This window comes from Molothrus aeneus, chromosome Z (assembly GCF_037042795.1).
Source record: "Molothrus aeneus isolate 106 chromosome Z, BPBGC_Maene_1.0, whole genome shotgun sequence".
Classification (NCBI taxonomy): Eukaryota; Metazoa; Chordata; class Aves; order Passeriformes; family Icteridae; genus Molothrus; species Molothrus aeneus.
The window spans coordinates 56247184-56270833 of record NC_089680.1 but is presented as its reverse complement, the minus strand read 5'-3'; the positions used below and the strand labels follow the sequence as shown (position 1 = coordinate 56270833).

Genomic DNA, 23650 nt, shown 5'->3' with positions numbered 1-23650 from the left:
CTTTGTTTTAAAACAAAGCATCCGAATAACTACACATAGTGCTTTTCAAATGTCTTTGTTTAAAGAAAACATGTAAAAATCAAATAGACACACTCTAAAAAAATCTGGATTAGGTGCTTCCATTATTTGGAAAAACTTTTCATTTGGAGTGCTGTAATCAAGTAACAGAGGCAGAGTAAAAGCACTTAGTGCCTACAAGCACAGATAATGATTCAGAAAGGCTGCACTTCTGAAACTATAGCTTGTTCTGAAGTGCACTTGTAAAATGCAAAGAGGTTTTTTTTCAGGTTTAAAACAAAGACAGAGATTCAATACTATCAGTATTTGATAGCTGGTCTAATATGCACAAGTCATTAGAATCTCAGAGGTTAAGATATCTGCACGCTATCCTATTAACAGCTAAAGCAATCTAATTAGACAATTAGAGGAAAAGTTAAATCAATACTATAAAGAGAGAAAGGACTATGGCTAGGGGGTAATATAAGGGCCCAATTCACTAAGAATTGATGTTTCCAAAGGTAATTGAAGCTGCTTAGACTTTTGCAGAGTGATCTAGCTTAATCTCCTTGTTTCAATATGCGTCTCCTGCATAATTTCTCTCTGACTTTCTGCATCCAGACCTTCAGTCTACTATCCTCTCCTTGGGTGTCAATTGAGTCACCTGCATGAACTTTGGACGTTACTTTTTTACAACTGATCATGTGAGACTGCCCTAGGAAGGGAGCCCATGTGCCAAAATCAGGAGGAGGTTGGTGCCAGTAATGCAAAGATTAAGGGCTTGGTTCTCCTCTCATTCACACTGCTACAGATTGGCAGTAAGTCTGTTGAAGGAGGATGATTTATAGTGTCATAAGTGAAGAGAATCAGGCCTTATGACTTCTTTTGGAGCTTCAGATGACTTTGGGTATATTTAGCATTCACTCAGTTGGCATTCTGGTACTGGTGTTCTGAGGCTTAATCTATTGTGACATACCATTTACCTTTGCATTAAACTGTACTCAATAACATCAAAATAGATAATTCATAAATTTTTTGTTTTTTTCAAGATGGAAAATTACTCAGACCAGTCTCTACAGTTGGCAAACATGAACATGTTTACCGAGACTGGTTTACTACCTCATCCTAGTGGAAGATCAATAGAAGATCACTAGTGGTAGGTGAAAAGAAAGCCCAACTGCAAAAATATCAGACTAGGTATTTTTACTGAACCAATAAAAGGCGAGCTGACTTGCATAGAGAGCATGTTCTCAGGATGTACCTGAGAGGGGTCAATGAAATAAACCGTAAAAGGCAGGACATGAACAGGAACCCACACTAATGCTGGGTCAGCGTTTCTCCACTGCACCTGTCTGTAAGGTCCTACTCTAAAAGCTGGGTTCATTTATGGAGTCTCTTTTTGGCCTTGACATGCCTGGACAAATGTACTCTCTTTTGTTAACTGTACTCTCTTGGACTACAGCTTTTTTCCTTCTGCTGCTCACTTGAAGCACTTTTCTGCTTTCTTAGTCAGATTAAAATATCAATTTTTACCAAAGTACCTACTAATACTCTAGCTGGCAGGATCCAGAACCACAGTTCCACAGCTATAACTCTGCAGACTATGGAATTCACATACAAGCAGGAAATCTAGAACATTTCTGGCACTTCAGCACTGTACCCAAAGCCACTCTCTTTATCTTCACATTCAGCAGTACAAATTTTATTATTACTCTTCTTTAATTACTGCTCTGTGCATTAGAAATACAGCGATTTCACAATGAAAGAAAATATAAACTGTCTATGCGGATGAAACTGTGAGTCTTCCATATATCAGAATGTCTCAGCTTGCCTTTAATTTTGCACATTCCCTTCACTGGCTTTCATTGCCATACTTTCAAATAAGTTTCACCTGCACATTTTTCATTTCCTGGTAATAAACAGTAGGGGGAATTTGATTTTATTTTTACAAATGTTGAACAGCATTACTGTGCCTCCAGTTATTTATATTCTGCTGTACTGAGCTGTCATTGGTTCAGTTTCATACCTACATAGTCTGCAGGCACAAGATGAAAGGATCATTTAAAAGTTCATCACAACTTCACATTAACCAAATGCATGGTGAATTTGATCTAGCCCTAATGAACTGCTAGTCTTGTACAGCCTGAAAGGAACTTCACAAGGAAGCTCCCACCTCTCATGGAATTTTGCCATTGACTTCACTGGCAGCTCTTAGCTTGTGAGTACTTGTCTTTGCTCAGGATGTCTGTAAGAAAAGCTATTGCAATATATGTCTAGGTTTGAATTTAAAGTGATTATTTATTCTGCAGTGACTCCTCATGAAAACATTTACTCTTCACTCCAAGAAACAGCATAATCTAATTCAAAATATGCAGAACAAAGTGGTAGAAAGCACTATAAGCACAGATTAACAGCTGCTTTATGGGAACCTGCTATGCTAGGCTTGCAGAAAAGATCCTCTTTAGTTCAGGTCATTTAATTTGCTATGTAAATTTGAATGGACAACATAGATGACTCACCCTAGAAATGACAAGAACCTTCAGGAACTGAGGCATAATCCAGTCTCAAACCACATGGGTAAAAGGTTAATTTTCCTTGTGAGAGAGAGATCCTTCTGTAACCCAGGGATAGTTCTACTTTCCCTAAGGTATCTCTGACTGGCTGATGTAGCAGTAATGACACCAGCCTGGACAGCTTGTAAGTGGGATGTGAGCTGCTCTCTTGTTTGTCCTGGTGAACAGATAAGATGCATCACTGTACCCAAGTGTTTCTTTGAGTGTCAGATGAAGCATGCTCTTAATCATGTCTGCTGGCATGCCATTAAAATAGGCATTATCTGACTTTAGTTCAATCGAGACAGTTTTGAGGAAAGACAAGAAAAGAGGGATTGAAAACCAAGAGATATGACTTCATCCTAGTTGTGATTAGTGAATCGGGCCCTCAAAACCAAGACAAAAGAAGTAAAATGAGGTAACAACTATTTGAGTACAGATACTACTAGCTAACACAAGGATTTGGGGAGAATTTTTAAAAACACTCATAAACTGACCATACACTGTGTAGTAAGACATTTTTTGATCAGGTGGAGCAGTTGAAATGTCTATGAACAAAATAAATTGGGAAGAAACATTAAATATAACAAAAATATGAGAATATTTTTAAGTTTAGTAAAAAGTGATTCCTCCAAAATGGATTTGCTGTCAATAAATATTGAAACTAAGAACTTCCTTACCATTCAGGGCTACGAAGGAATCTGAAAGACAAATAACAGGGGAAAAATCATTATTTGTATCTTGTTCTTTCTTTTAAGTAGTTTGCTGCTAATAAGCGTTAATGTTTCAGCTGATATTTATAAGCATGTGATTTGCACCCTAAGGACCCAGGCAAAACTAATATTCAGACATACCCGAAAACAATGTCTGGCTTTGAAAGTGCTCATGACCAGCTTGTACAGGACCTACTGTACAGGAGAGAGGGCCAGTGTCCCCCCTGCTTTCCTTGTAAATCCTAGTCTAAGGCAAGGCACTGCAGGGGATGCAGCCAGCAATGTGAGTCAATGAGGACAAAACTCAGGTGACCCAAGATCACATGAAGTAATAAAATCTGCTGTGTTAGCAGGGAATGAAATCTACCCCTGTGCAGTGTCAAGGTTCAATGCACCATTCAGGGCTAAAGAGGGATTTAAGCAGGGCATGGGCTTTGTTGCTCTCTGCACAGAAGCAGATCTCTCTCCATGAGCACAATGTGCTCTTCCTGAATAATTTCCTACCCTCCTTTTATATGTAACTGATATCAGGTACATTCCACTCCTGCCTAACCTATTTGCCCAAGGAGAGCGGAACTGGCTGAAAAGGGCAAAGATACACCAGCTGGGAGCTGGCCTGATTTTGGTGCTAACACATTTTACAGGGGAACAGAGGGGAGGCCTATCTGTACACCTCCTTCAAAAATCTTTGCAATGGTCTATATTACCCTATCTTAGGACAGAGGCTGAAAGTGATGAGAGTAATTAATGCCTCTTGAATAAGGATGCACAAGGCATGAGAAGGCTCTGGCTTTCTACAGAACGTCTGGCTCACACCATGTCCCATGGCACAGTCTAGCCCTCTGTTATTTTTCTCTGTGTTGCAGAAGTAATGACTCTCTCACTGTACATTGATTCCTCAGCTTCATCAGTTTTATTGCAACAGTGCAAATTAAACTGAAAAGGATGAGAGTCTTGATTTCATGAGGTTTATAAATAATATTTGGAGCTCAGAAGCAAACCAACCTTGGTGAGAACATTTGGAACAAGAGCTGTCCTGAACACAGATGTTGGTATTCCTGAAGGCTCAGAAATCAGCAAGGTTTCCTTGCATGCAGTGCAAGCTATGCACTTTTAAGCATTTCAGTACAAAGCCATAAATGTTTAAAGACCGTGTTTAAGCTTCCAGCTCATGCTGTCACGCTGTTTTAAGGTTTACCATTAAAATTTCTTAGGTAATGCAATAGTAGCTGACCCTTAATACCATGAGGTTGTCCAGACTGTATGTAAAATTCCCTAAAATTCACAAACTAAGCAGTTGTCATTTCTTGATCTGGATCCAAACTGAAGATATATTTTTCTGCCTCACTGTGCTGCATGGGAATATAGTCCAAGTCACAGACTACACCAAGAAACCAAGCCACTTCTGTACATTTACATAAACAACGCAACCACCAGGGCTAATAAAGACAACGACCCCAATTCATTATGCCATTGCTGTAATCAATATCCTCTAGAGCTGAGCTTTTCTTGTTATGCAACCACTTTGAAGTCCAGTGTTTGTATAAATCACAGGAACTGGCTATTTTCCTCAAATACATTTAAACAACAGTTCTTCTTGTGAACCTGCACCATTAGCTACATTGCTGTTCCTGTCATGGCTTATGTTGCTACAAAAGAATGCCTGACAGGTAATGGTGATTTGAGGCATTCAGAAGGATACTGTGACACATGGTAAATAGAAATAAAAGCTTTGCTTACTTTGGCAGTCACCCAGGCCATCTGTATTGCCACGTTCTATGTCCTGTTCAAATGACAGTCTAAATAAGAGAAGGAAACAAAACAGTATGAATAACAACAGTCATAGGCCTAACCAGAAAGAAATTATCACATGTTCGATTGAAATAAATCCCTGCTGTGAAACTGTCTATTTCTTTGGAAATTCCACACAAAGGCTGAAAAACCGCAACATACACATTTGAGCTATTCATCATTGCTTAATGATTTCTTAGCTTCTGATGATACTTTTCCTTTATATTATTACATTTTAAAAATCCACAGCATGCTTCATTACCAAGGGAAGAAAAGACTTGCATTTTTTAAACTGTTAAATACAGGATGTTATCAGAAGCACCTGTAACCCTACCTTAACCTGTGCACAGAGTAGATCAGGTGCACTGGCACTTTGGAGAGGGAAGGGAGCCAACCCATTGGGCAGGTACTGTGCTTGAGGAAGAAGCCTGAATTTCAGCAGTCACTTAGGTACGGCACCAGATGAGGCTCAAGGCATAATGTGCATCCCTCAAGAGGTATTCCTTTTAACTCAAGGGCTCTTCTGACAAACACTCACGTGATTTTCTAGCTGATGTGCTCAGCTTATGCTCCCAAGCTCACTCTGTGATTTTGGATAACTATGGAAGCTATTCTTCCAACTTCCTGTGTGGTCAAAGGTGAATGACAAGAACCTTGGAAAACTTCCAAATACAAGCCCTTGCCTATATTAGAATCCTGCCCTTGAGGCATAATTACCCTTGCAGACAACTCATTCTACCTCTGTGTTCTTAAAGCACCTGCTCTATTGTCATCTACTCCTGGAGGATGACTAACATCTCTGCCTCCTGTTGGCCAGCTTAGAACTTCACCAGATACCTTCACAGCCAATCTGGACCCCCTTCCTAAGCACTGGACAGAACATGGGTGGCCTTGATCTCTTTTGGACTTCATCACTGCAAACTGCACAGCCTCTGTCTCAATGGATCTACTGAGGAAAGTGGGAGCTGCTCTAAAAAGTGAAATATGGAAGTCCCCTACAACTTGCCATGGAAGTTGAAGAAGCCTCGAGCACTTTTTGGAGTTATGAAAAACCTGATATGGACACAGGTACATTTTAATATTACCCTACGAAAAGTCAAATCAGAAACAGCCCACACTTTTGTAGTCAAGCATATACAGACACATACAGCTACAGCATCCCCAGCAGATGGTGGAAATCAGCAAATTAAGAACAAGACAGAAGCACAGTATGCTTGTCTATTATATAGTGAGGACCTGTAGAGAAGCAAGGTTAAGTGGCGTCAGATGTAGGGCTCTCAAGGCTCTGTGATGTATATGCTACACTTCCACTACTACCATGAGGGAGTACAGCTGATAGCTCAGAGTGGGCAGTCATGTGGTGTGTCAGAAGTGGCCATGAAATGTGAACTCTCAAGTGGGTTTGCTCCCTGTAACCTTCCCAGACTTTCATTATCATAAAATAATTAAATTCTACTGTTAAGCAAGGGGAGATCCAGCACTTCTCTAAATCTGTTTTAAGCCCTTATTGTGCTCTGTTATTCCTCTTAGTAATGCACAGTAAATTAGAAGGACTGGTTTTGTTTTCAGTGGACAAATTACTTCAGTAATTTAATTTGGATTCTATTGCCTCTTTAATCAGCTGTGATGGCTCCAGTGTAGGCTGGTCCAGACATATCCATCCAGTTCACTCCTTTCAATAATACACGGACCTTAACACAGCTCTTTCATTTTCTTCTTCCTCCTCTTTCAGCAGTTACCAATCAGCTGACTGTTCACATCAAAAAAATTTGTGAGACATTTCGGAGGTGAATGCAAATAAGATAGAAACAAACACTTCCCACATTTTTCCCCTCTCTAAAAGCCACAAGTTTCAAATAGCTTTGCCCAAGACTGCCTGGCACCACCGCCAGAGCTTCACAGCCCTTCCAGCGAGAGCCCTTACTCACTTGGAGCCAAGGACCAGCTGCGTGCACACCCCGCTCTCCTTCACCCATCCGCAGTATGGGTCCCTGGATGCTATGCAGGCCCTTGGGAGAGAAGAGCACAAGGTGGCATTCAGGAGTGCTGCAGCTTGCCCAATGCCCAGGCCTCTGACAGCCACCACCAAACACGTACTTTTTGCACTTGCCGTGACGCTCGCAGCGTCCCAGGGGCACCTTGATGACACAGGTGGAGAAGGCGACGTACAGGGCGCTGCTGGGCTTGTCAAGCTGCATGCCCATGATCCGCTTGTCCTCCATGCCGTCGTAGCTGCACCTGATTTGGATAAAAAAGGGATGTGGTTGCAGCTGGGCTCTGCTGGGGGAAACCCTAATTGTCCCCCAGGCTGAAAAAATAAGATCAAAAGAGCTTCCGCCAAAAAATCCATAAGAAAGGTAGAATTAAACAAGTCAAGGAGAAAAGAACACACAATAGCCACTAAAAATACTGACAGACATATAAGAAAGTATTAAAAATGCATGGGATGGTTAAGAATTTGGGAGCAACAGCACACCAGAAAGCTTCTGACGCCCCTTTGTTTTTGTGTTTATTCTTCTCCAGCACTCAAAGCAGCTGAAATTTCTGCCTGATTATGGCTCACTTCAAAGCCCCCTTAGGCATATTTGAGGAAGACTGAAATGTGGAAAATTTCCCTTGGAGAGTTGCTTGCTGCTTGCTGAGTTATTTGGAGAGGAATCAGGGTTTTTTATAGGATTAGAAAATTAATCTTCCTTTCCAGAACTTCACTTTTAATTATCCATCAGCTGCTGCATAGGATGGGCTATTTTCTACACAGATTGAATAAAAAAATCTTATTGCAATGTAGAGACTGATAAGCAGACATCCCCTCCCTAAACAATTTAAAATTACCCAAAAAACTTGGCTTCTCTAACCACTTCCATTTCCATGGGACAAGTTATTCTCTGAGAAATCAGAAGTTCAAAGTCACCTATACATGAGTACAAAGAATCGGATACACACTTTTCAGGGTTGTAAACATTGATTTCCTCCAGGAAAAGGCTGTCATTTAGGAAACCAGTGTTTCCTGTCCGTGCCAAGAACTTCAGGATGATTCCCTTCTCTGACCCCAAGAAAACCACGGTATAGTTCTGATATGGCCCAGCAGCAGAGTCAACAGCAATTTTGGTCAGGCGATATCTAAAACAATAGAGCATTTTCACAGATAAATCACAGAGATAATCACAAAATTGTCATTTATTTAATCACTTTCTTCTCGTCAGATAAGTGTATGGTAGATTTCTAGCAACCATAAAACACATTTAAGCACTTTTCCTACCTCTCTATAAATCAACACAGACTGTACCAATTTGGCTCCCCAGATGTTGGGGAATTTTCACATGTTTGCATACCCACACATCCAACAGCCACCAGAAGTGTACAGAATTTCAGAAGTGTCTAGACGTTCAGAAAGCTGAAGGGCTGCTAGGAGCCTGAGGGCATTTAGGAATTATCCTTCCAAAAGCCTGGTGATTTCTTCAGACAGCGATAGAGAATCAGTACAGTGAATTGTTTTAAAAATTTCAAGCTCTGTCACATTAAAAGCAGCTGAACTAGGTTCAACTTGGTTTGTCAAGAAAAGCTGTGTTACTGCAAGAGTAAGATGCTAAACACCATTTTACCTCACTAAAAATCACACGACTGCCACCGAGCAAGTTCAGCACTGAAGTGAAATCAAATCTTGGGGTGACACAATTTATTGAAAACAAGTATACTGGTGGTCTGGTACTAGTTGGATGGTACTGCCTATCAAAGGGAAGCACTCTGTGGAGCTTGCTACTCTCATCTTTGGTTGGAGGCACAGAACCTGACAGAAAAACCTGACATAAGATACATTACTGAAACAAAATCAGACCCTTCCACAGAACTAAGTGCCCAACACAATATTCTACCTTTGCTCAGCGGAAGAGCAGAAAATATGGCAAAAGTTAGTCACATTATTCTGTTCACTGCTGCAGGGTAGATAAGTAGTATAATGACCACAGCAGAGAGTGGGAATGTATTTTGATAGGAAGGGGATAGTGGATTTAACGATTGGTGATTTAGGAGTCTTCAATCTGTTACTATTTTTTTCTTGTTGCTATAGAAAGGATGCAGATTAGGTGATTACTTCTGCCCTATACACTTGTGCAAACATTAAAGCTTACCAGTACATAACCTGACAGACATCTACATATCCTGTGAACATATCCTGGCAGACGTGTTTGTATCCTGTGTACATATTCCTGAATTGTCTGCTGATCCTTGCCTGAAGTTTTTACTGAGCCATCTCAAACATTGACCCGTAAGCCAAAAGATGATTAAGCCTTCCCCGCACAGCAGTTCCCACAACATCCGGCTTCAGCACAGCACGGTTGGAAAAGACTGAGGTCTTTCCTATCTTGAAAGCTCCTCAGGGAGTTCCGCAGCATCTGCTCAGCTCTGCCACCATTCCTAGCTGGATTCATGCCCAGGACACCAGGACATGTACAGAGTTGGAGGGTATTGGAAGCAAGGCTGTTGGCACAACTTGACAGCTACAATGCAGATAGAGCTCACTCAGTGCACGTACCTGACCATTGTTCTCAGGAACCAGGGTCGGTTGACAATGGAAGGTACAGCCTCGTCCATCAGTGGATGTGTTTTGATGAAGTTCAGGGTATCATCTGGGAACTCATTAGATGTTACATATTTTTCTAATGATGTAGAGCCAGCACAGCAACCAGGCCTACATAAAACGAGACAGTAAAGCCAGAAAACTTATTTCACAGAGGGCAAGCTTCCTTTTGTGATGAAGCTCTAACTGCAATATGATGTACTTTGCAGGAGTTTAACTTGGCAGAGGATCGATAAGTGTGGTGGACTTGTTCAGCACCTCAGGGGAAGCTTAAAATCCTGCTCTGTCTTCCATTCAGAAGGACTTCATGTGTCACTTATGAGCACAAAGTAATTTTTTCATCAGGAGCACTACACACACAGTTCTGTAATTTATCCATTCATATGGAATGTAATCACAGCATGTGTGCATTTGGCTTGATGCTTCCCAATTGCACAGGTGTTTTCTGATTCTGTAACTTGCCTGATTGACTGCTTTCTCCTGGAATAAAAGAAGTCCCTATAATACAGGAAGAAGTTAATTTTTTAACAGGTATGAAAAAATGCTACTTTTAGTCATATCTGATCGAAAACTGACTATTGAAGAAGAAAAACTGAATAGCATTCATGAACACATTGTTTTTACCCTTTGTTCAATTTGGATGAGATGATTTAAGAATGGTAGCTCATTGAGAATTTTCACTAAAAAGTTATCTGCCATTCTTTAACAACTTAAATGCAAATCTGCTTATGCTATTTCTAAAATCTACCTGCTCCTAAGATGTAGGGCAATCTTCTTGCCTGGACAGGCCATCTCTCAAAGAATCAGCAAAGTGTTTTGTTTGTTAATATTGTGTAGGTCATTTTCTTTAATAAAAGGCTCATTTGATTCCATTTTCCAGAGCACTGTGATTCTTCAAACCTATGGGCCAGTGTGAGGTGGGAAGATGAAAGATGGACCACTCACTCCGAAACACATTGCATCATCCAATTTTCATCTACTCTGTTGTGGGTAAAGGCATTGACACCAAGAGTAATGTCAACTTGAACAAAATACAGGACTGATCCTATCATCTGTGTTGCTCAGATTTAGATAAATAGTCAAATATTAGGTAAATAAATCTTGTGTGGGAAGGGAACATAGGACTGGAAGGAACTAGCTGTGTCAACAAGTCTGGTCCCACAAGACCTGAGCAAGGAACATTACATGCAGACAGTGTGTACTCTTGCCTCCTCATATCCAAAATACTTTCGCTGTCTTGTAATTGCATGTAGAACTAGCAACAGATGGAGAGAACGAAAAATCAAGGGCATAATTGGTTTCCTAGGTCCTTGCAAGGGCATTGACCCAGGAGACAACATTCCCAGAGAACTTGAGGAAACAGCCTGGCACCTTCTGGCACCGTGGTGTCTACGGTTTCTGTGTATCTAATCTGGAGGCCTATTTACTCCTAAATCCTAATAGCATGATTGGATTAATCCTGTTTTAATCCCAAAACTGATTTAGTTGAGTCAACATAAATCCCAGCAAACCTGCTGTCTGGCCAAACAGGGAAGTGACACCTCAGAAGGGCTCTGGTAGTTTTCTGAGTAATATTAGGATCATTAGGGGCAGTAATGTTTCTGCATCATACTGAGAAACCCAGATAAAAATGACCTTATATCAAAGGTGCCTGTCATATACTTCAGCATGAGCTAGAAGTAACGATTATTTCTGTTAAGCAGATTGATCGCTAAATATTACATGAAACACTGTTCACAATTCACTTCAGATTATGTTCTTCAGGCTTAGAAAGAGCAATATTATCCCATCTCCATCATAAAAGTTAGCCTGCTATTGGCTCATCCGAAACTTGTAATGCAACTTTCTGTTCTTCTTTCACACTTTCTTCTTCTTCTTTTCCCCTTCCCTGCCAATATATCCCAGCAAGGTCCAAACAAATAACCTTGGAGTCATCATACAGCCTTGCCCCCCAAAGGCAGACCATTGTAGTCAGCAACTTGTTTGAAACACTGCAAAATGAAGAAGAAAAATCCTGCAACACTGCTAGAAGCTGCATTACTAAGGCTCAGACTGAAAACAGACACAGGATTTACCAATTTTCCAGTCACCTTCAAGCTCTTCTCTTGAATGACAACTTCGGAATACAGACAGCACAGTAATACTACACTTGGCAAATCCAAAACCTGATGGACTAGGCAGAAGCTCAGTGTCCACCATGGAGCTTCATAAACTCATAGAATATTGTGAACTGGAAGCAATCCAGAAAGATCACTGCAGTCCAGCTCCTGGCCCCACAGAGGACACCCCAAGAATCACATCATGTGCCATGAGAGTGCCATGAGTGTATTTCCTGAGCTCTATCAAACTGGTGCTGTGACCACTTCCCTGGAGCCCAAGTTCCAGTGCCAAACCACTTCCCTGGGTGAAGAACCTTTTCCTAAGGTCCAACCTAAACCTCCCCTGACACAACTTCAGGTCATTTCCATGTGTCCTGTCACTGGTAAGCACAGAGAAGATATCAGTGTCCACCCCTCCTCTTTCCCTCATGAGGAAGTTGTAGATTGTGATGAGGTCTTCTTCAGTCTCCTTTTTTTCAAGCAAGCCAAGCGGCCTCAGCCACTCCTCACATGGTTTTCCCTCTAAGCCCTTCAACTTCTTTGTAGCCCTCCTTTGGATACTTCCAACAGCTTTACATTCTTCTTATATTGAGGTGTTCAACACTGCACTGAATACTTTGGATGCTTTTTCCTTTTGAAATTATTTAAGCTATCACAAGCAATGTAAAACATGCAATAGAGCTGCAAAGCTTAAGTGAGATAAATGAATTTGATTTATCTATATGCATCTCAATATCTCACAACAAAATGCCATTGGTGTCAATGAGTTAACAAGTGTCTGTCAACAGCAACTTGTTTGAAATAGTACTTGTAAGAAATATGAAGAATGTAGTAGAGGAGATGCATGCAAACATGTGAAAGTGGGGAAAACAACTCATAGGAGGAATGAAGTAAACTGAATCTCTAGTTCGGTGGAATGCTCTTTTTTGCTCTCCATAAATCATCCACTGTGGCACTTAAACTGCATGTTAATCATAGAATAGCAAACTATTCTAGTTCTGACTGGTGCAGGCTTTGTAATGAGATATATCTGTTACTGAACCAATTTACAATAACTGTGTAACTCACACCATTCTTAAGTGATTAGTCTGACCAAGTGGATCTGATGCTGGCCTGATATATGTTACACAAATGTCATTTAAGTGGAAAAATCTCTATTGCCTATTTTAGATCCAAATTCAACTCAACTTTTACTTTATTGTTTCAACATGTATAATTGTATCTGCACCTTATAAGGCTGTTCAAAATATTAAAAAGCCTCTGTAGCCTGTATGAAGGAACTGAACAATATCACTACACATGAAACATACCTGGGCTTGGGCACTCGTTCATCAGGAACTGGTGTCCATGTGGAGTCTGGAGACTTTTGTTCTTTGAATCTCCCAGTAAATACATTGGCAATGTCAAGCATGTCATAGGCACAGACTGCAGAGCCAGGAATGCTGCAAAGTGACATTTCCCAGAAATTGTTACTCATTCTGCAGTTATACATAAAACCTTGAGAAAAATATGCTCTATAGAAGCCTTCCTTTACTCAATACTTAACTCTAAATCTGGTATTAACAGGAAAACCCAGTCCCATGGAAAAGTCTGAATACCAGTCAGCAGGCAGCTCCTGCCAAGAGAATTTTATTCAAAGCTTCACAGAAATAAGTAATTGTAATAATCTTGAAAAAGGGAAAGAATCGGTCAAACTTTGTCTGTCACTGGCAACACACGAGGAGAAATCGCCAGTCTCATTCAGAACCCATTACTTGGACATTTAAGGTCTTCTAAGTCTTAACATCTCTCAGTACCAACTCTTGTAGTCCCTGCCATGCCTCAAAAAGCACATTGCATATAATTCAGAAGTTGGTTCTAATCAAACTGGAAGCATGCTGCAATGTGCCATTTACCTGGCTTTTACATGTAATTCATTCATGCTCCCACAGCCTGATATCCACAAAGTGTTCCCAATGAAAAGGAGTTAACTATACTCAGGAGTTTGGTCTACTCAATGAAATGAAAGAGCTTATAGAAACAAATTTGATATTATTTTAAGATCATAACATTGCAAATTTCAGTTTTTTGGATACTCGAATGCAACTGCACAACAGCATTGTCCACACATAGTTAATTTCTTACCTACATACTTTTTGAAAGGCGTGTGGGTTTAGCATGATCAGTTGCTTGGAAGCATGAAATACTAATTTCTCACCTATTTTTTATTTATTTTGTACATGAGCTACTGTATTTGTGTCTGACTCCCACCACTTGATTTTATTGGGTAAATAGCATGAACCCAGCTGGCTCAGGCTTTCAATCCTGCTCTTAGCTAGTAGGTTATTATACATCAAAGAAAAAACTGTAGGAACTATAATACTGTTACAGATGATTAGCTAAACTCCTAAAGGTATATAAATTGATAGAAAAACAATCATTTGAATAGTAAACAATTTCAAAATGCTTTTTACTGAAGAAAAACAAGTTGAGAGACAGTACAGTAGTTTTATTTTGATCTCCACAGATTTATCTTTTTATATAGAAGGAAATTTAAAAGCTCAATATTAATGTGATTCTGCACAGCAGGAGTTTTAAATGGAGGCAGCCATATATACGTGGATGTAAGAGATGGTCAAGGGTATTTGGCCACACAGAGGACCTCATCCTAAAAGACAGATCAAAACCCACTCCAGCTAGAATATTTTGCACATTGCTGAATTAAGTCCTTAAGACAAAAAACCAACCATAAAATCTAGTAGTGTCACACACTACTAAAAGTGCTCAACACAAAACTACACAAGGATGGAAGCATTGCTGTGCTCAAAGGACTGAAATGTCTTTTACTCGTGAGGGTGACAGATTACAGGTCTGTAGTATGATGCAGCGGGAAGGATGGAGCACTGTGAGTCACAGCCAAGGAGGTCCAAGCCACCTGTGAACTACTGGATGACAACTCAACACTAGTTTCTACTTGAGTGACCTCTGATTAGACTGAGGAATCTCTTCCACTTCAGTCTAGAAGGAAACTTTGTTCTAGAGACCAAAGGTATTTGTTTCAACATTTCTTTAGTGGAGGAGGAATGAGAGATGCATTTATGTCAGAAGTAGGTTTCATAGAACTACAGAATCACAGAATATCCTGAACTGGAAGTGACTCACAAGGATCACTGAAGTCCAATCCTCCTGCAGAGGACATCCCAAGAATCACACCATGTGCCTGAGAGCATTGTCCAGATGGTCCTTGATGTCTGTCAGGCTTGGTAACTTCCCCAGGGAGCCTGCTCCAGCGCCCAACCACACTCAGGGTGAAAAACCTATTTTTTCTGATATCCAACCTAAACCTCTATGACTCAGCTTCCTTGAGTCCTCTTACAAGACACCAGAGAGCAGAGACTGGTGCTTGCCCCTCCTCTTCAACTCATGAGGAAGCTCTGAACTGCTGTGAGGTCTTCCCTCGGTCTCCTCTCCTCCAGGCTAAACAAGCCAAGGGCCTTGTTCACTCCTCATATAGCTTCACCACCTTCATTGCTCTCCTTTGGATGGTCTCTGATATCTTTAGATCCTTCTAATATTGTGGTACCCAAAACTTCCCCCAGCACTCAAGGTGAAGCTGCCCCAGAGGAGAGCAGAGTGGGACAATCCCCTCCCTTGCTTGGCTGGAGATGCTGTGCCTGATGGTCTCCAGAACATGCTTGGCCCTCCGGGTTGCCAGGTCTGCTAAAAAGCTGTGTCCAAGAATAAATATATGCTTTTCTGTCATCTTCCATGTCTGGCAAAACCTGCCGCCTATAAAACAGTATTTTGCTTTTTACACCAAGTACTTCGATTCTAAAATGCAATACTTAAGGAAAAGAATTATTCATGAAACACCACAGGAAATACTAGCAGAGTGGGAGTACAATCTCAATTTTGAGATAATTGCAAGATACAATCTAATTTCTGATGTTGAATCTCTATTTGTTCGCCTGTTTTTATTCAGATTGCATGAAAAGAGATCAACTTAATTTAAGCTTGTATTCCCTATTGGTGGCATAATTACTCCATTGCAGTTTCTATTATTTTGATGTCAAAAGTGGTGATTTTACATTACAGATCCAGGCTTACTCTCATTTGAAGTAAGTTCTGTGAATGACCTTACTGAGGTCAGGCTTTGACAAGGAGTGGCAAGGGTACAGCAAAACTAAATGAATTTCAACAATAAAATTCCTCTTTTAGATCAAATGTTACTGTGCGAAACTGCGATATACTTTTTAGTTAGACAGCGACTATTTTTTTAACTTTGGGAGTTCTCAATAATTAGATACAGTTACTCCTCTAATAACTTCCAGAAAAACACACTAAAATGTGTAAACAGTGATAAAATCTCTACAGATTAATTGATGCTTTTGGATAACCACGCAAACAATGAAATAGGTGTTCTGGAGACCCTCCTTCCCACCCAGCAAGACCTTGGTTCTCCCAGGAGAGTCAGGGGGCAGCAGGGTCAATGCATGGTCAAAGATCAATGCAAGAGTCACCAGGGATGCATAAAACAAAAAGAAGGAGATAATATGGTTCTTGGAGGTTTAGCTATAGACAGGACAGACACAGTCCTTTCTTTGTGAGAAAAAAAATACTGTATTTTCTCCTTGGAATAATATTCTGCAGGTTATACACTGCAGCACTTCTTGGTGGCTGGTGTAAACTATTCCTTTGTAAAGAAAATATGTCTCAGGAATGTGTCCAGATAGTAAATGGCTGAAAGCCACCCTAAGTTACCAGGTATGAAGTAAGCAATAGCAGGGTGCCTTAAAATTGAACACAAGCTATTGTTAAGTGCAGGGTACAAAATAATTATGTTGTACGAGCGATCTCTTCTTGTGCTTGCATAAAGTTAAAAGGAACTGCAGTGAAAAGCAAAACATAGAGGAAATAGAAGGTAAAATGTTATTTGGCTATTACCTATTATATGGAGTGGAGAATGTAGCTAAAACAACATCCCGGCCATTGAAATGGATAACATCTGTAACCGACTGCAGTATGTTAAAGTAGAAGTGTGAGTCGCCAGGAACTGAGCAGTTCAGCCGAGCCTTGAGAAAGGAAGTCCACTGTTTTTCCAGCACTCTCTGAGATCCTCCCATGTCATTTTTGCAAACCTGGGCCACCCTTGGGAAAACTACCTGGAAGGAATAAAGCAAAAATAATGGAGAAAATTAAATGTTTGCTTGACCTAAAGTCTTCGTTGGAATACTGCTTTTAAAACATTTGGAATAACACAGCAAGGTGCTTAATTTAATACCACTTTTATATAATCTGTGACAAATAAGAAACAGAGAAAAATAAAGCTCTGGAACAGTGTGCTATGAAAGATAAGACTGTGGCATTTACTACACAGCCATAAATCCTTCAGGAGATCTGTTCTCAACCCATATAAAATTCATTTCCATACAGACTGCTTAGCTTTCTATTTCCCCAAACAAAAGCACATTTCATATTCACATCCTTGCTACCCACACTGCTGCTCCGATTCTTGTGTTTTCAGCACTTAAAAACTATGCAAATCTTGCTGGGCTTTTATTCCTGCTCTCCACCTTTGTGACCTTGGTCAGCTTTTCTGACTGCTTAGTCAGAAAGCTATTGTGAAATTAGCAAAAATGCAGAAAGTGTTTAATTATTCTTTGCAGAATGGCAGAGCACAAAATTCCTACCCTTGTTTACTCAGCACCCTAATTCATATTTCTTACAGAAAAAATTCTTTCTGCTTTGGAATCTGTTTTTAACAATTATCTACTGTGTTGAACTAACTAGATTAGCCTTGTGCTTTCTATAATTTCAGAAAAGAAACTCTAGCATACACCATCACTGTAAGAAACTACACATTTTCCTTTCAAGACAGTGCAATGTTTTACTCCAGCCAACCTTTTGGCTTGAGCAATAGGAATCTTCTCAAAATGCTGACCTTGTCATAATGATTTATGGTTCTCATTTCAAGGTCACTCGTAACAGCATTGGTCCAAGAATAGCATAGATTTTCCTCCTCCTCAATCTGACAAAGTCATTCAAGGCAGTGTTTTTGCCCTTACCTTTCCCATGCTGTTGTACTCCACTGCTATTTCCCGGAAGAAGAAGTATATGTAATTGCCATAGTCAACTGCCTGAACAAAGTACGGCTCTAGGAAAAAAAACAGCAACGCAAGACACCTGATTTAGGCACCACGTACAGGATACAGAATGCAAAGAGAAGCCAAACACATTCACACATAACATCCAGAGGTGAAATGTCTGTGCTTGACAAACTTGATCAGTTTTCAGAACAAACAAATCGCTGCTGCAGAAGAATCACTGTCTGGGGACAGGAGAGCTGGGAACAAGTCTGTACAACATCACTGCAGGGTAGTTAAGCCTCTGCCACTAATATGTCTGCCCTGCATGGAGTAAGAGGAAAGGTAAACAGGCATTTATAACTGTATGCCTGAGGGGTCCAAGTAGCGCTCTTTATGGCATGCAGTCTGTGAGCTGAGGGAATAACAAACCACGTAACTCTTTCTGCCCACATGTGTCTGCGGCAGCAAGCAAAGTGGGACAGCTAAAGTTGACACCTGGCAAAACATTTCTGCCTGCAGAAAAAGACTTGAAACTATGGCTTTGCTCTCTATTAAAATCACTCCAAATGCTAACAATTCTCAACACCTACATGAAGCTAAACAGCACAATCCTTAACAATGAGGGCATTTACAGCACAAAAATTGGCTAATTCAATGGCAGCAGTACAATCCTTAAGAACTGTAACAGAAAGGCTTTGTGCAATATTTGCACAATTTTAGTTTCATTAATGAATCTTAGCATTACAGGACAAACCTTCTATACTTCATAAAGCCTTGATTGTTACCTAACAGTGCTGTGGCAGGAATATTTGCAAACACAGCACAAGCACACAGAGCCCTGCAAGCTCCAGCTTTTCCATCCAACAGATGTAAACTGGATTTCATCTTGGAAAGCTCACTGGAATACATATTCTGATCTACCCAGCTCACAGCTTCTGTCAAATCCAGTAACTTTGGGTCAGGAGAGGAGTGAAAGAAATAAACAGACCAGAGTAAGCAAGAGATGTAATCTGCTTCCTTCTTTCTGCCAGAAAGCACTGGTGAAATGAAATGCCAAAGAGGTCTGTCAGAAATCCAAGACTCTCATCAGAGATGCTGCTTTTTTTGCCTTGTTTGTTTATCTACCTTTCAACCACTTGGAGTCATGTTTAACTGTCCGCAGGGTTGGGCTGTCTCCCAGGCTCCGGTATATGACCGCATCTATTGCGAGGAAGTCGGTCACTGTGGCAGAATACAGCTTTCCCTCTGGGGAGGAAGGAAAGAAGAAACCAGGGGGGAGGAGCATTAGAAATAGTACAATTGCTTCTTCTTTCACCAGTCAGATGAGAAGGGGAAACAAAACCATCACAGTCTCCTTAGGAACACTGAAGGAAGGAAAAAAATCCAGCCAGGTAAATGGAACTGAGTACCGAACAAGCAACTCAGTGCTCTGCAGAATGGTAATTTCAGAGGGATGCTGTGGAAGAAAATAACCTTATGGAATAATTCTTCTTCAGTTTAGATATGTCATACTGAACTACCCTATCCAGTCACATGTCACTAGTTCAACGCTCAGAAATTCTGCTTAGGTATGTCAGCAAAACAAAAACTGCTAGTTCCAACTGGGAGTGCAAACCAGACAAGGCTTGGAGACTGTCAGCTAATTGACGCTTATGAAAATTTCTCCCCTTGAGAGCACTTCTGCTCTGCCAAAGATCACTAAGAAAAAATTAACTAACATGTTGGGAGCCCTGCTGAAACAGAGAGGAAAAGAGATGGAGGAGGATTACCCATCAATATTTCTCTTCTACCATGCATTTTAGGCATTTCCCATATGAATTATGCATTCCTCTCTCTTAAAGAATGGAGGACAAGTGATAAGAAAGGGCCTACAAAATGGCACCCTAAGGACAACCAAAACATACAAAACTATAAGGATATAAAAGCACAAGTTTCAGCAATATTTTAAAATTTTATTTGTTGTCTACTTTGTTTGCAGGTCATGGCAACTGTACAGGACTGTTTTCATGTGTGAAATAGAACTTGGAACATGCTGTCTGCTGGAAGCACAGCATGCTGTGGTGCAGCATGAGCACACAAAATTATTTCTCTGTTGCATCTGCATAAAAACCAGAATTGTCTACATCTTGTTTGACAGAGATTATGTTAGTGCCTTGAAGGCACCAGCACTGAGGACATTCCCAGGACAAAGCAGAGAGGTGTCTATTGGTCAAGCTCTCCTCATTATACTCTCAGAGTTAGTGTAAGACTGAGAGGGAATCTCATTGATGCATACAGCTGGTCTCAAAGGCGGATGCCAAGAGGAGGTTGCTAGACTCTTTTCAGTGGTGTCCTGCGACAGGATGAGGAGCAATGGCCATAAAGTAAAGCTCAAGAGCTTTCCTCAACATGAAAAGAATTTCTTTACATTGAGGGTGGCAGAGCACTATAACAGCCTTCCCCTGGAGGTTGTTGAGTCTCCCTCTCTGGAGGAATTCAAGCCCCACTTGGACACATTCCAGTGTCACTTGCTGTAGATGACCCTGCCTTGGCAGGGCGGGTTGGGCTGGATGATTTCCAGAGCTCCCTTCCAACCCTAGAAACTCTGTGAGTCTGTGAATTTCAGCTCCAGATTTAAAATTCAGACTGTTTTTTATTAGCAGTACTGTATGCTTTGTTCTGACTCATGCAATTCTTGTCCTTATTTGGCTATTTAAGAATGATCATTTTTTCTTAGCAAAACAGAAAAAATAATTACTACATGTGTCCCCCTCCCCAATTTAAAATAGAATAAAAAGCTCAGTTTTTTAGATATGGATGTCTGAACTCATGTTTATACAACCACACTCTTATTTTCTTTCCTGCCAAGTTCCTGTGACCAACTACAATTCACACATATCAGCTGCAATAGCTACAGGCTGCACGAAGAGCCATACTCAAGTAAGTGCATCCAACAAACTCAGATAACTTGGATTTGTGCCCTAAACTGTTCTGAAACTGCTTTTCATTGCACTCTGAAAAGTTAGCATGGGTATCAATATGTAAGACACATATAGCAGTGATTTTCTGAAGCTAGCAGATTTATGAGGCATATTCTACAAATATTTATTTGAACTGTATCAAATTTATTCTGAATCACCATGAAGGAGTATGATAATTTCTATAAATATTCTCTTTATTTTCAATTAATTCAAGGATTTCTTCAGTGACGAATTTGGAGTCATCTTTCTGAACTTCAGCTGCATTCAAAGTGAATGTTTCCAATAGGCTGGCATAAACTCTTTCTTGGCCAATACACTGAGAAAGACCCTTCTGAAAGGTCATTCAGGCTGCATGAAGGATAGGGAGTCTGAGATACATGGGAAAAATATTTCTTTGAAGGAGTTTCTCTATTTCCATGTTTTATTAATTACTTGCTATAGTTAGAGAATTTCTACTGTATATTCCTGCCTGTGACTGTAATTAAGAAATCATTCTACCACTATCATCACCACTACTATTGAAACAAAAGGACCATTTATTTGCACTATAAAAAGTAAAAAAAAAAAAAAAAATTTGAAACAGGTTACAAAATCTCTCCTTTGTGAGGCAGATGATGATACCTCAAACATGGTAGTGCTTAATAGAGCCCTTTGGCTATAGACTTGATTGAGAATGGCTTAAATCTTAAATCTTCAGAGGAACAGCTTAGTTATTTCCATGTGAGCACCCAGACTCTGTTTTATAGCATTACACTTGTTGAAGAAGACTCACATTATCATGGAGGATGTTTTTATTATTTTCACCACCTATCTATCAGCCAGATATAAGAAAAGATCAGCAGGGTTCACACTAGGAGAAGTTCAATAAAGAGATAATTTAATCAGGAATTTCCGATGACATATAAAAAAATACCATACAATCAACAGCCAAAATTAACCCCATTTATAAGATTTCCCTTTTTCTAACTATCGTAGTAGAAATCAGAATTAACACTATTATGCTGCATGCAGCATAAATCACCACTAGCCAATACATTTCTCTCCTTTTGTCTACAGCAGCTGATAAGATCGTAGTAAGATGTTTTCAGCTTAAAAAAAAAAAAAATCACCTCCCCTTTCCTTCTAGATCTAGAAAAGGGCATGCCACAGCATTTTCCATAGCTTCCTTTTATTATGAATGTTAGCTTGGGCTTAGAGTTGTTAATGAGCATATCCTGCTTAATCCTAATTAAAGCTTACACAAGCCTTGACTTCCTTTGACGTTCACAGAAGCTGAATGCAGCCAAAAATGGTGCCACACACAGGCCATATTATCAAGAATACAGGAAACACTGAAATATTGATCCAGGAAATTGAGGCTTTGTGCAATGTTGATGACAGTGAAGTTAATTTCAAAGACGGGAAGGCTTTTTTTGCTAGGGATTTCCTTATGCTCCCTCTTTTTAGCCAGTGTTTACTCTGTTTGACACCATTTAGATTTAGGCATTCTGGGCTCAAGCAAGAGGCACAGTGTTACACCAAGCCTGGGCTGCAGGACAGAAAGTAAAAAGTTTATCGCTGTCATTTTACCTGCAAACAACGCAACGTTGGCATGCTTTGCATCATAGGGGCACCTGGCCATTCCACTGAATTCCTCTTCCAGATAGTCCAAGGTATCCATCTGAAAAATCAAGATTTTTCTCAGATAGAGAAACAAAGAAACAAAACTTCTTACCCAGGATGATGCTTTATGACAGTGTTTCATCTTTTCTGGGCACAGGAGAAGGCTCTTACTCTAATTCTACTCTTGACTATGAAGTAAAAACTTGACAAAAAAAAAAATCATGGCATTAAATAAAATAAGCCTGAAAAAAGTATGTCCAGTAAGTCAAGCATTCTTTTGGAGCTAATAATTCTCACCTTGACACATTTTACTGAAGTCTTCAGTCTATATTTTATCTGCACACAAGTTTTGTTTTGAACTGTAGCAGGCTATGTGGTCTGTGGTTCTGGCAAGGCTCCAAAATTTATCCTCACCAGTGACCCAACAGAAGCATTCTTATACACAGAAAAGACTGCAAACCACAGCATTCAGAAGAAACAATACTAGGACAATTATCTCTGTGTGCATTTTTCTCCCCCAAGTCCAGAGGTCCTTCTCCTCTAGTCTCAACAGTAGTGCTCTCTTCCTTGATTTGCATATTCAGAAAGATGCTCTTCAAGTTTTACTATAGCAGTTGAGTCCGTGTCACAGAGAATCCTCTTACCATCAGGCAAGAATTAATCTGTGCAGGAATGGTAAATTCTGAGGCTTATGTGTAACTCCTGGGAAATAAATTCACCCTGGGCACTGATAACAACACAAATATACAGATTGACTTTACATGAAGTTCAAGAAGGTTTGGTGAGCTAAGGGAGAATTGTACACCTGTTACCCCTTTCAGATGCTCATACTACAGTATTTTGAGAATAAGAACCTTTGTAGCATATTCAGGCAACTTGTCCATCTCATACTCTATAGATCACACACAGTAAAGATTCACAGAGTATGACAAATAACCCACAAAGCACCATTCACTTAAATAAACTTTTAATTTCTATGTTACAGCTTCCAAGTCCTTCAGTGGATGATTTGTGATCATTTGTTTTCTGTCACGTATCCTTTCTGTCAAAGTCCACTCTGAGGGGAGTCAGTTGTGTTTACTCAAAGGCTGAAAAGCACTTCACATGATAGTGAGAGGAAATGAGTTAGAGTCCTGAGTAACTTTTCCTGCACCAAGCTCCACAGGCTGGGCTCACCCTCACAATCACTGGCACACTTGAGGGACAGCCCTGCTTTCTCTTTGGCACACATTTAGTCCTCTCTCTGGATAATGAAGGAATATATGGAGGAAAAGCCAGGGCAGGTGTTGCAGAGG

General features: G+C 40.2%; 1 protein-coding gene across 5 annotated transcripts in view; it reads right to left on the bottom strand.

Moving 5' to 3' along the window:
* The window catches only part of SEMA6A (semaphorin 6A), a 119179-nt gene that overhangs the window by 32539 nt on the left and 62990 nt on the right, over positions 1–23650 (bottom strand). For 2 of the 5 annotated variants that reach the window (XM_066568686.1, XM_066568689.1), the window contains exons 7-18: positions 22323–22413; positions 18919–19038; positions 17773–17861; positions 16652–16869; positions 13039–13170; positions 9585–9740; positions 7997–8173; positions 7151–7291; positions 6982–7062; positions 5003–5061; positions 3230–3250; positions 3047–3097 (exon numbers count right to left, since the gene is read on the bottom strand). In XM_066568686.1, the coding sequence (XP_066424783.1) occupies positions 3047–3097; positions 3230–3250; positions 5003–5061; positions 6982–7062; positions 7151–7291; positions 7997–8173; positions 9585–9740; positions 13039–13170; positions 16652–16869; positions 17773–17861; positions 18919–19038; positions 22323–22413 (1336 nt within the window). The remainder of the gene's footprint in view (positions 1–3046; positions 3098–3229; positions 3251–5002; positions 5062–6981; positions 7063–7150; positions 7292–7996; positions 8174–9584; positions 9741–13038; positions 13171–16651; positions 16870–17772; positions 17862–18918; positions 19039–22322; positions 22414–23650) is intronic. The other 3 variants (XM_066568687.1, XM_066568690.1, XM_066568691.1) reach the window with 2 other exon arrangements.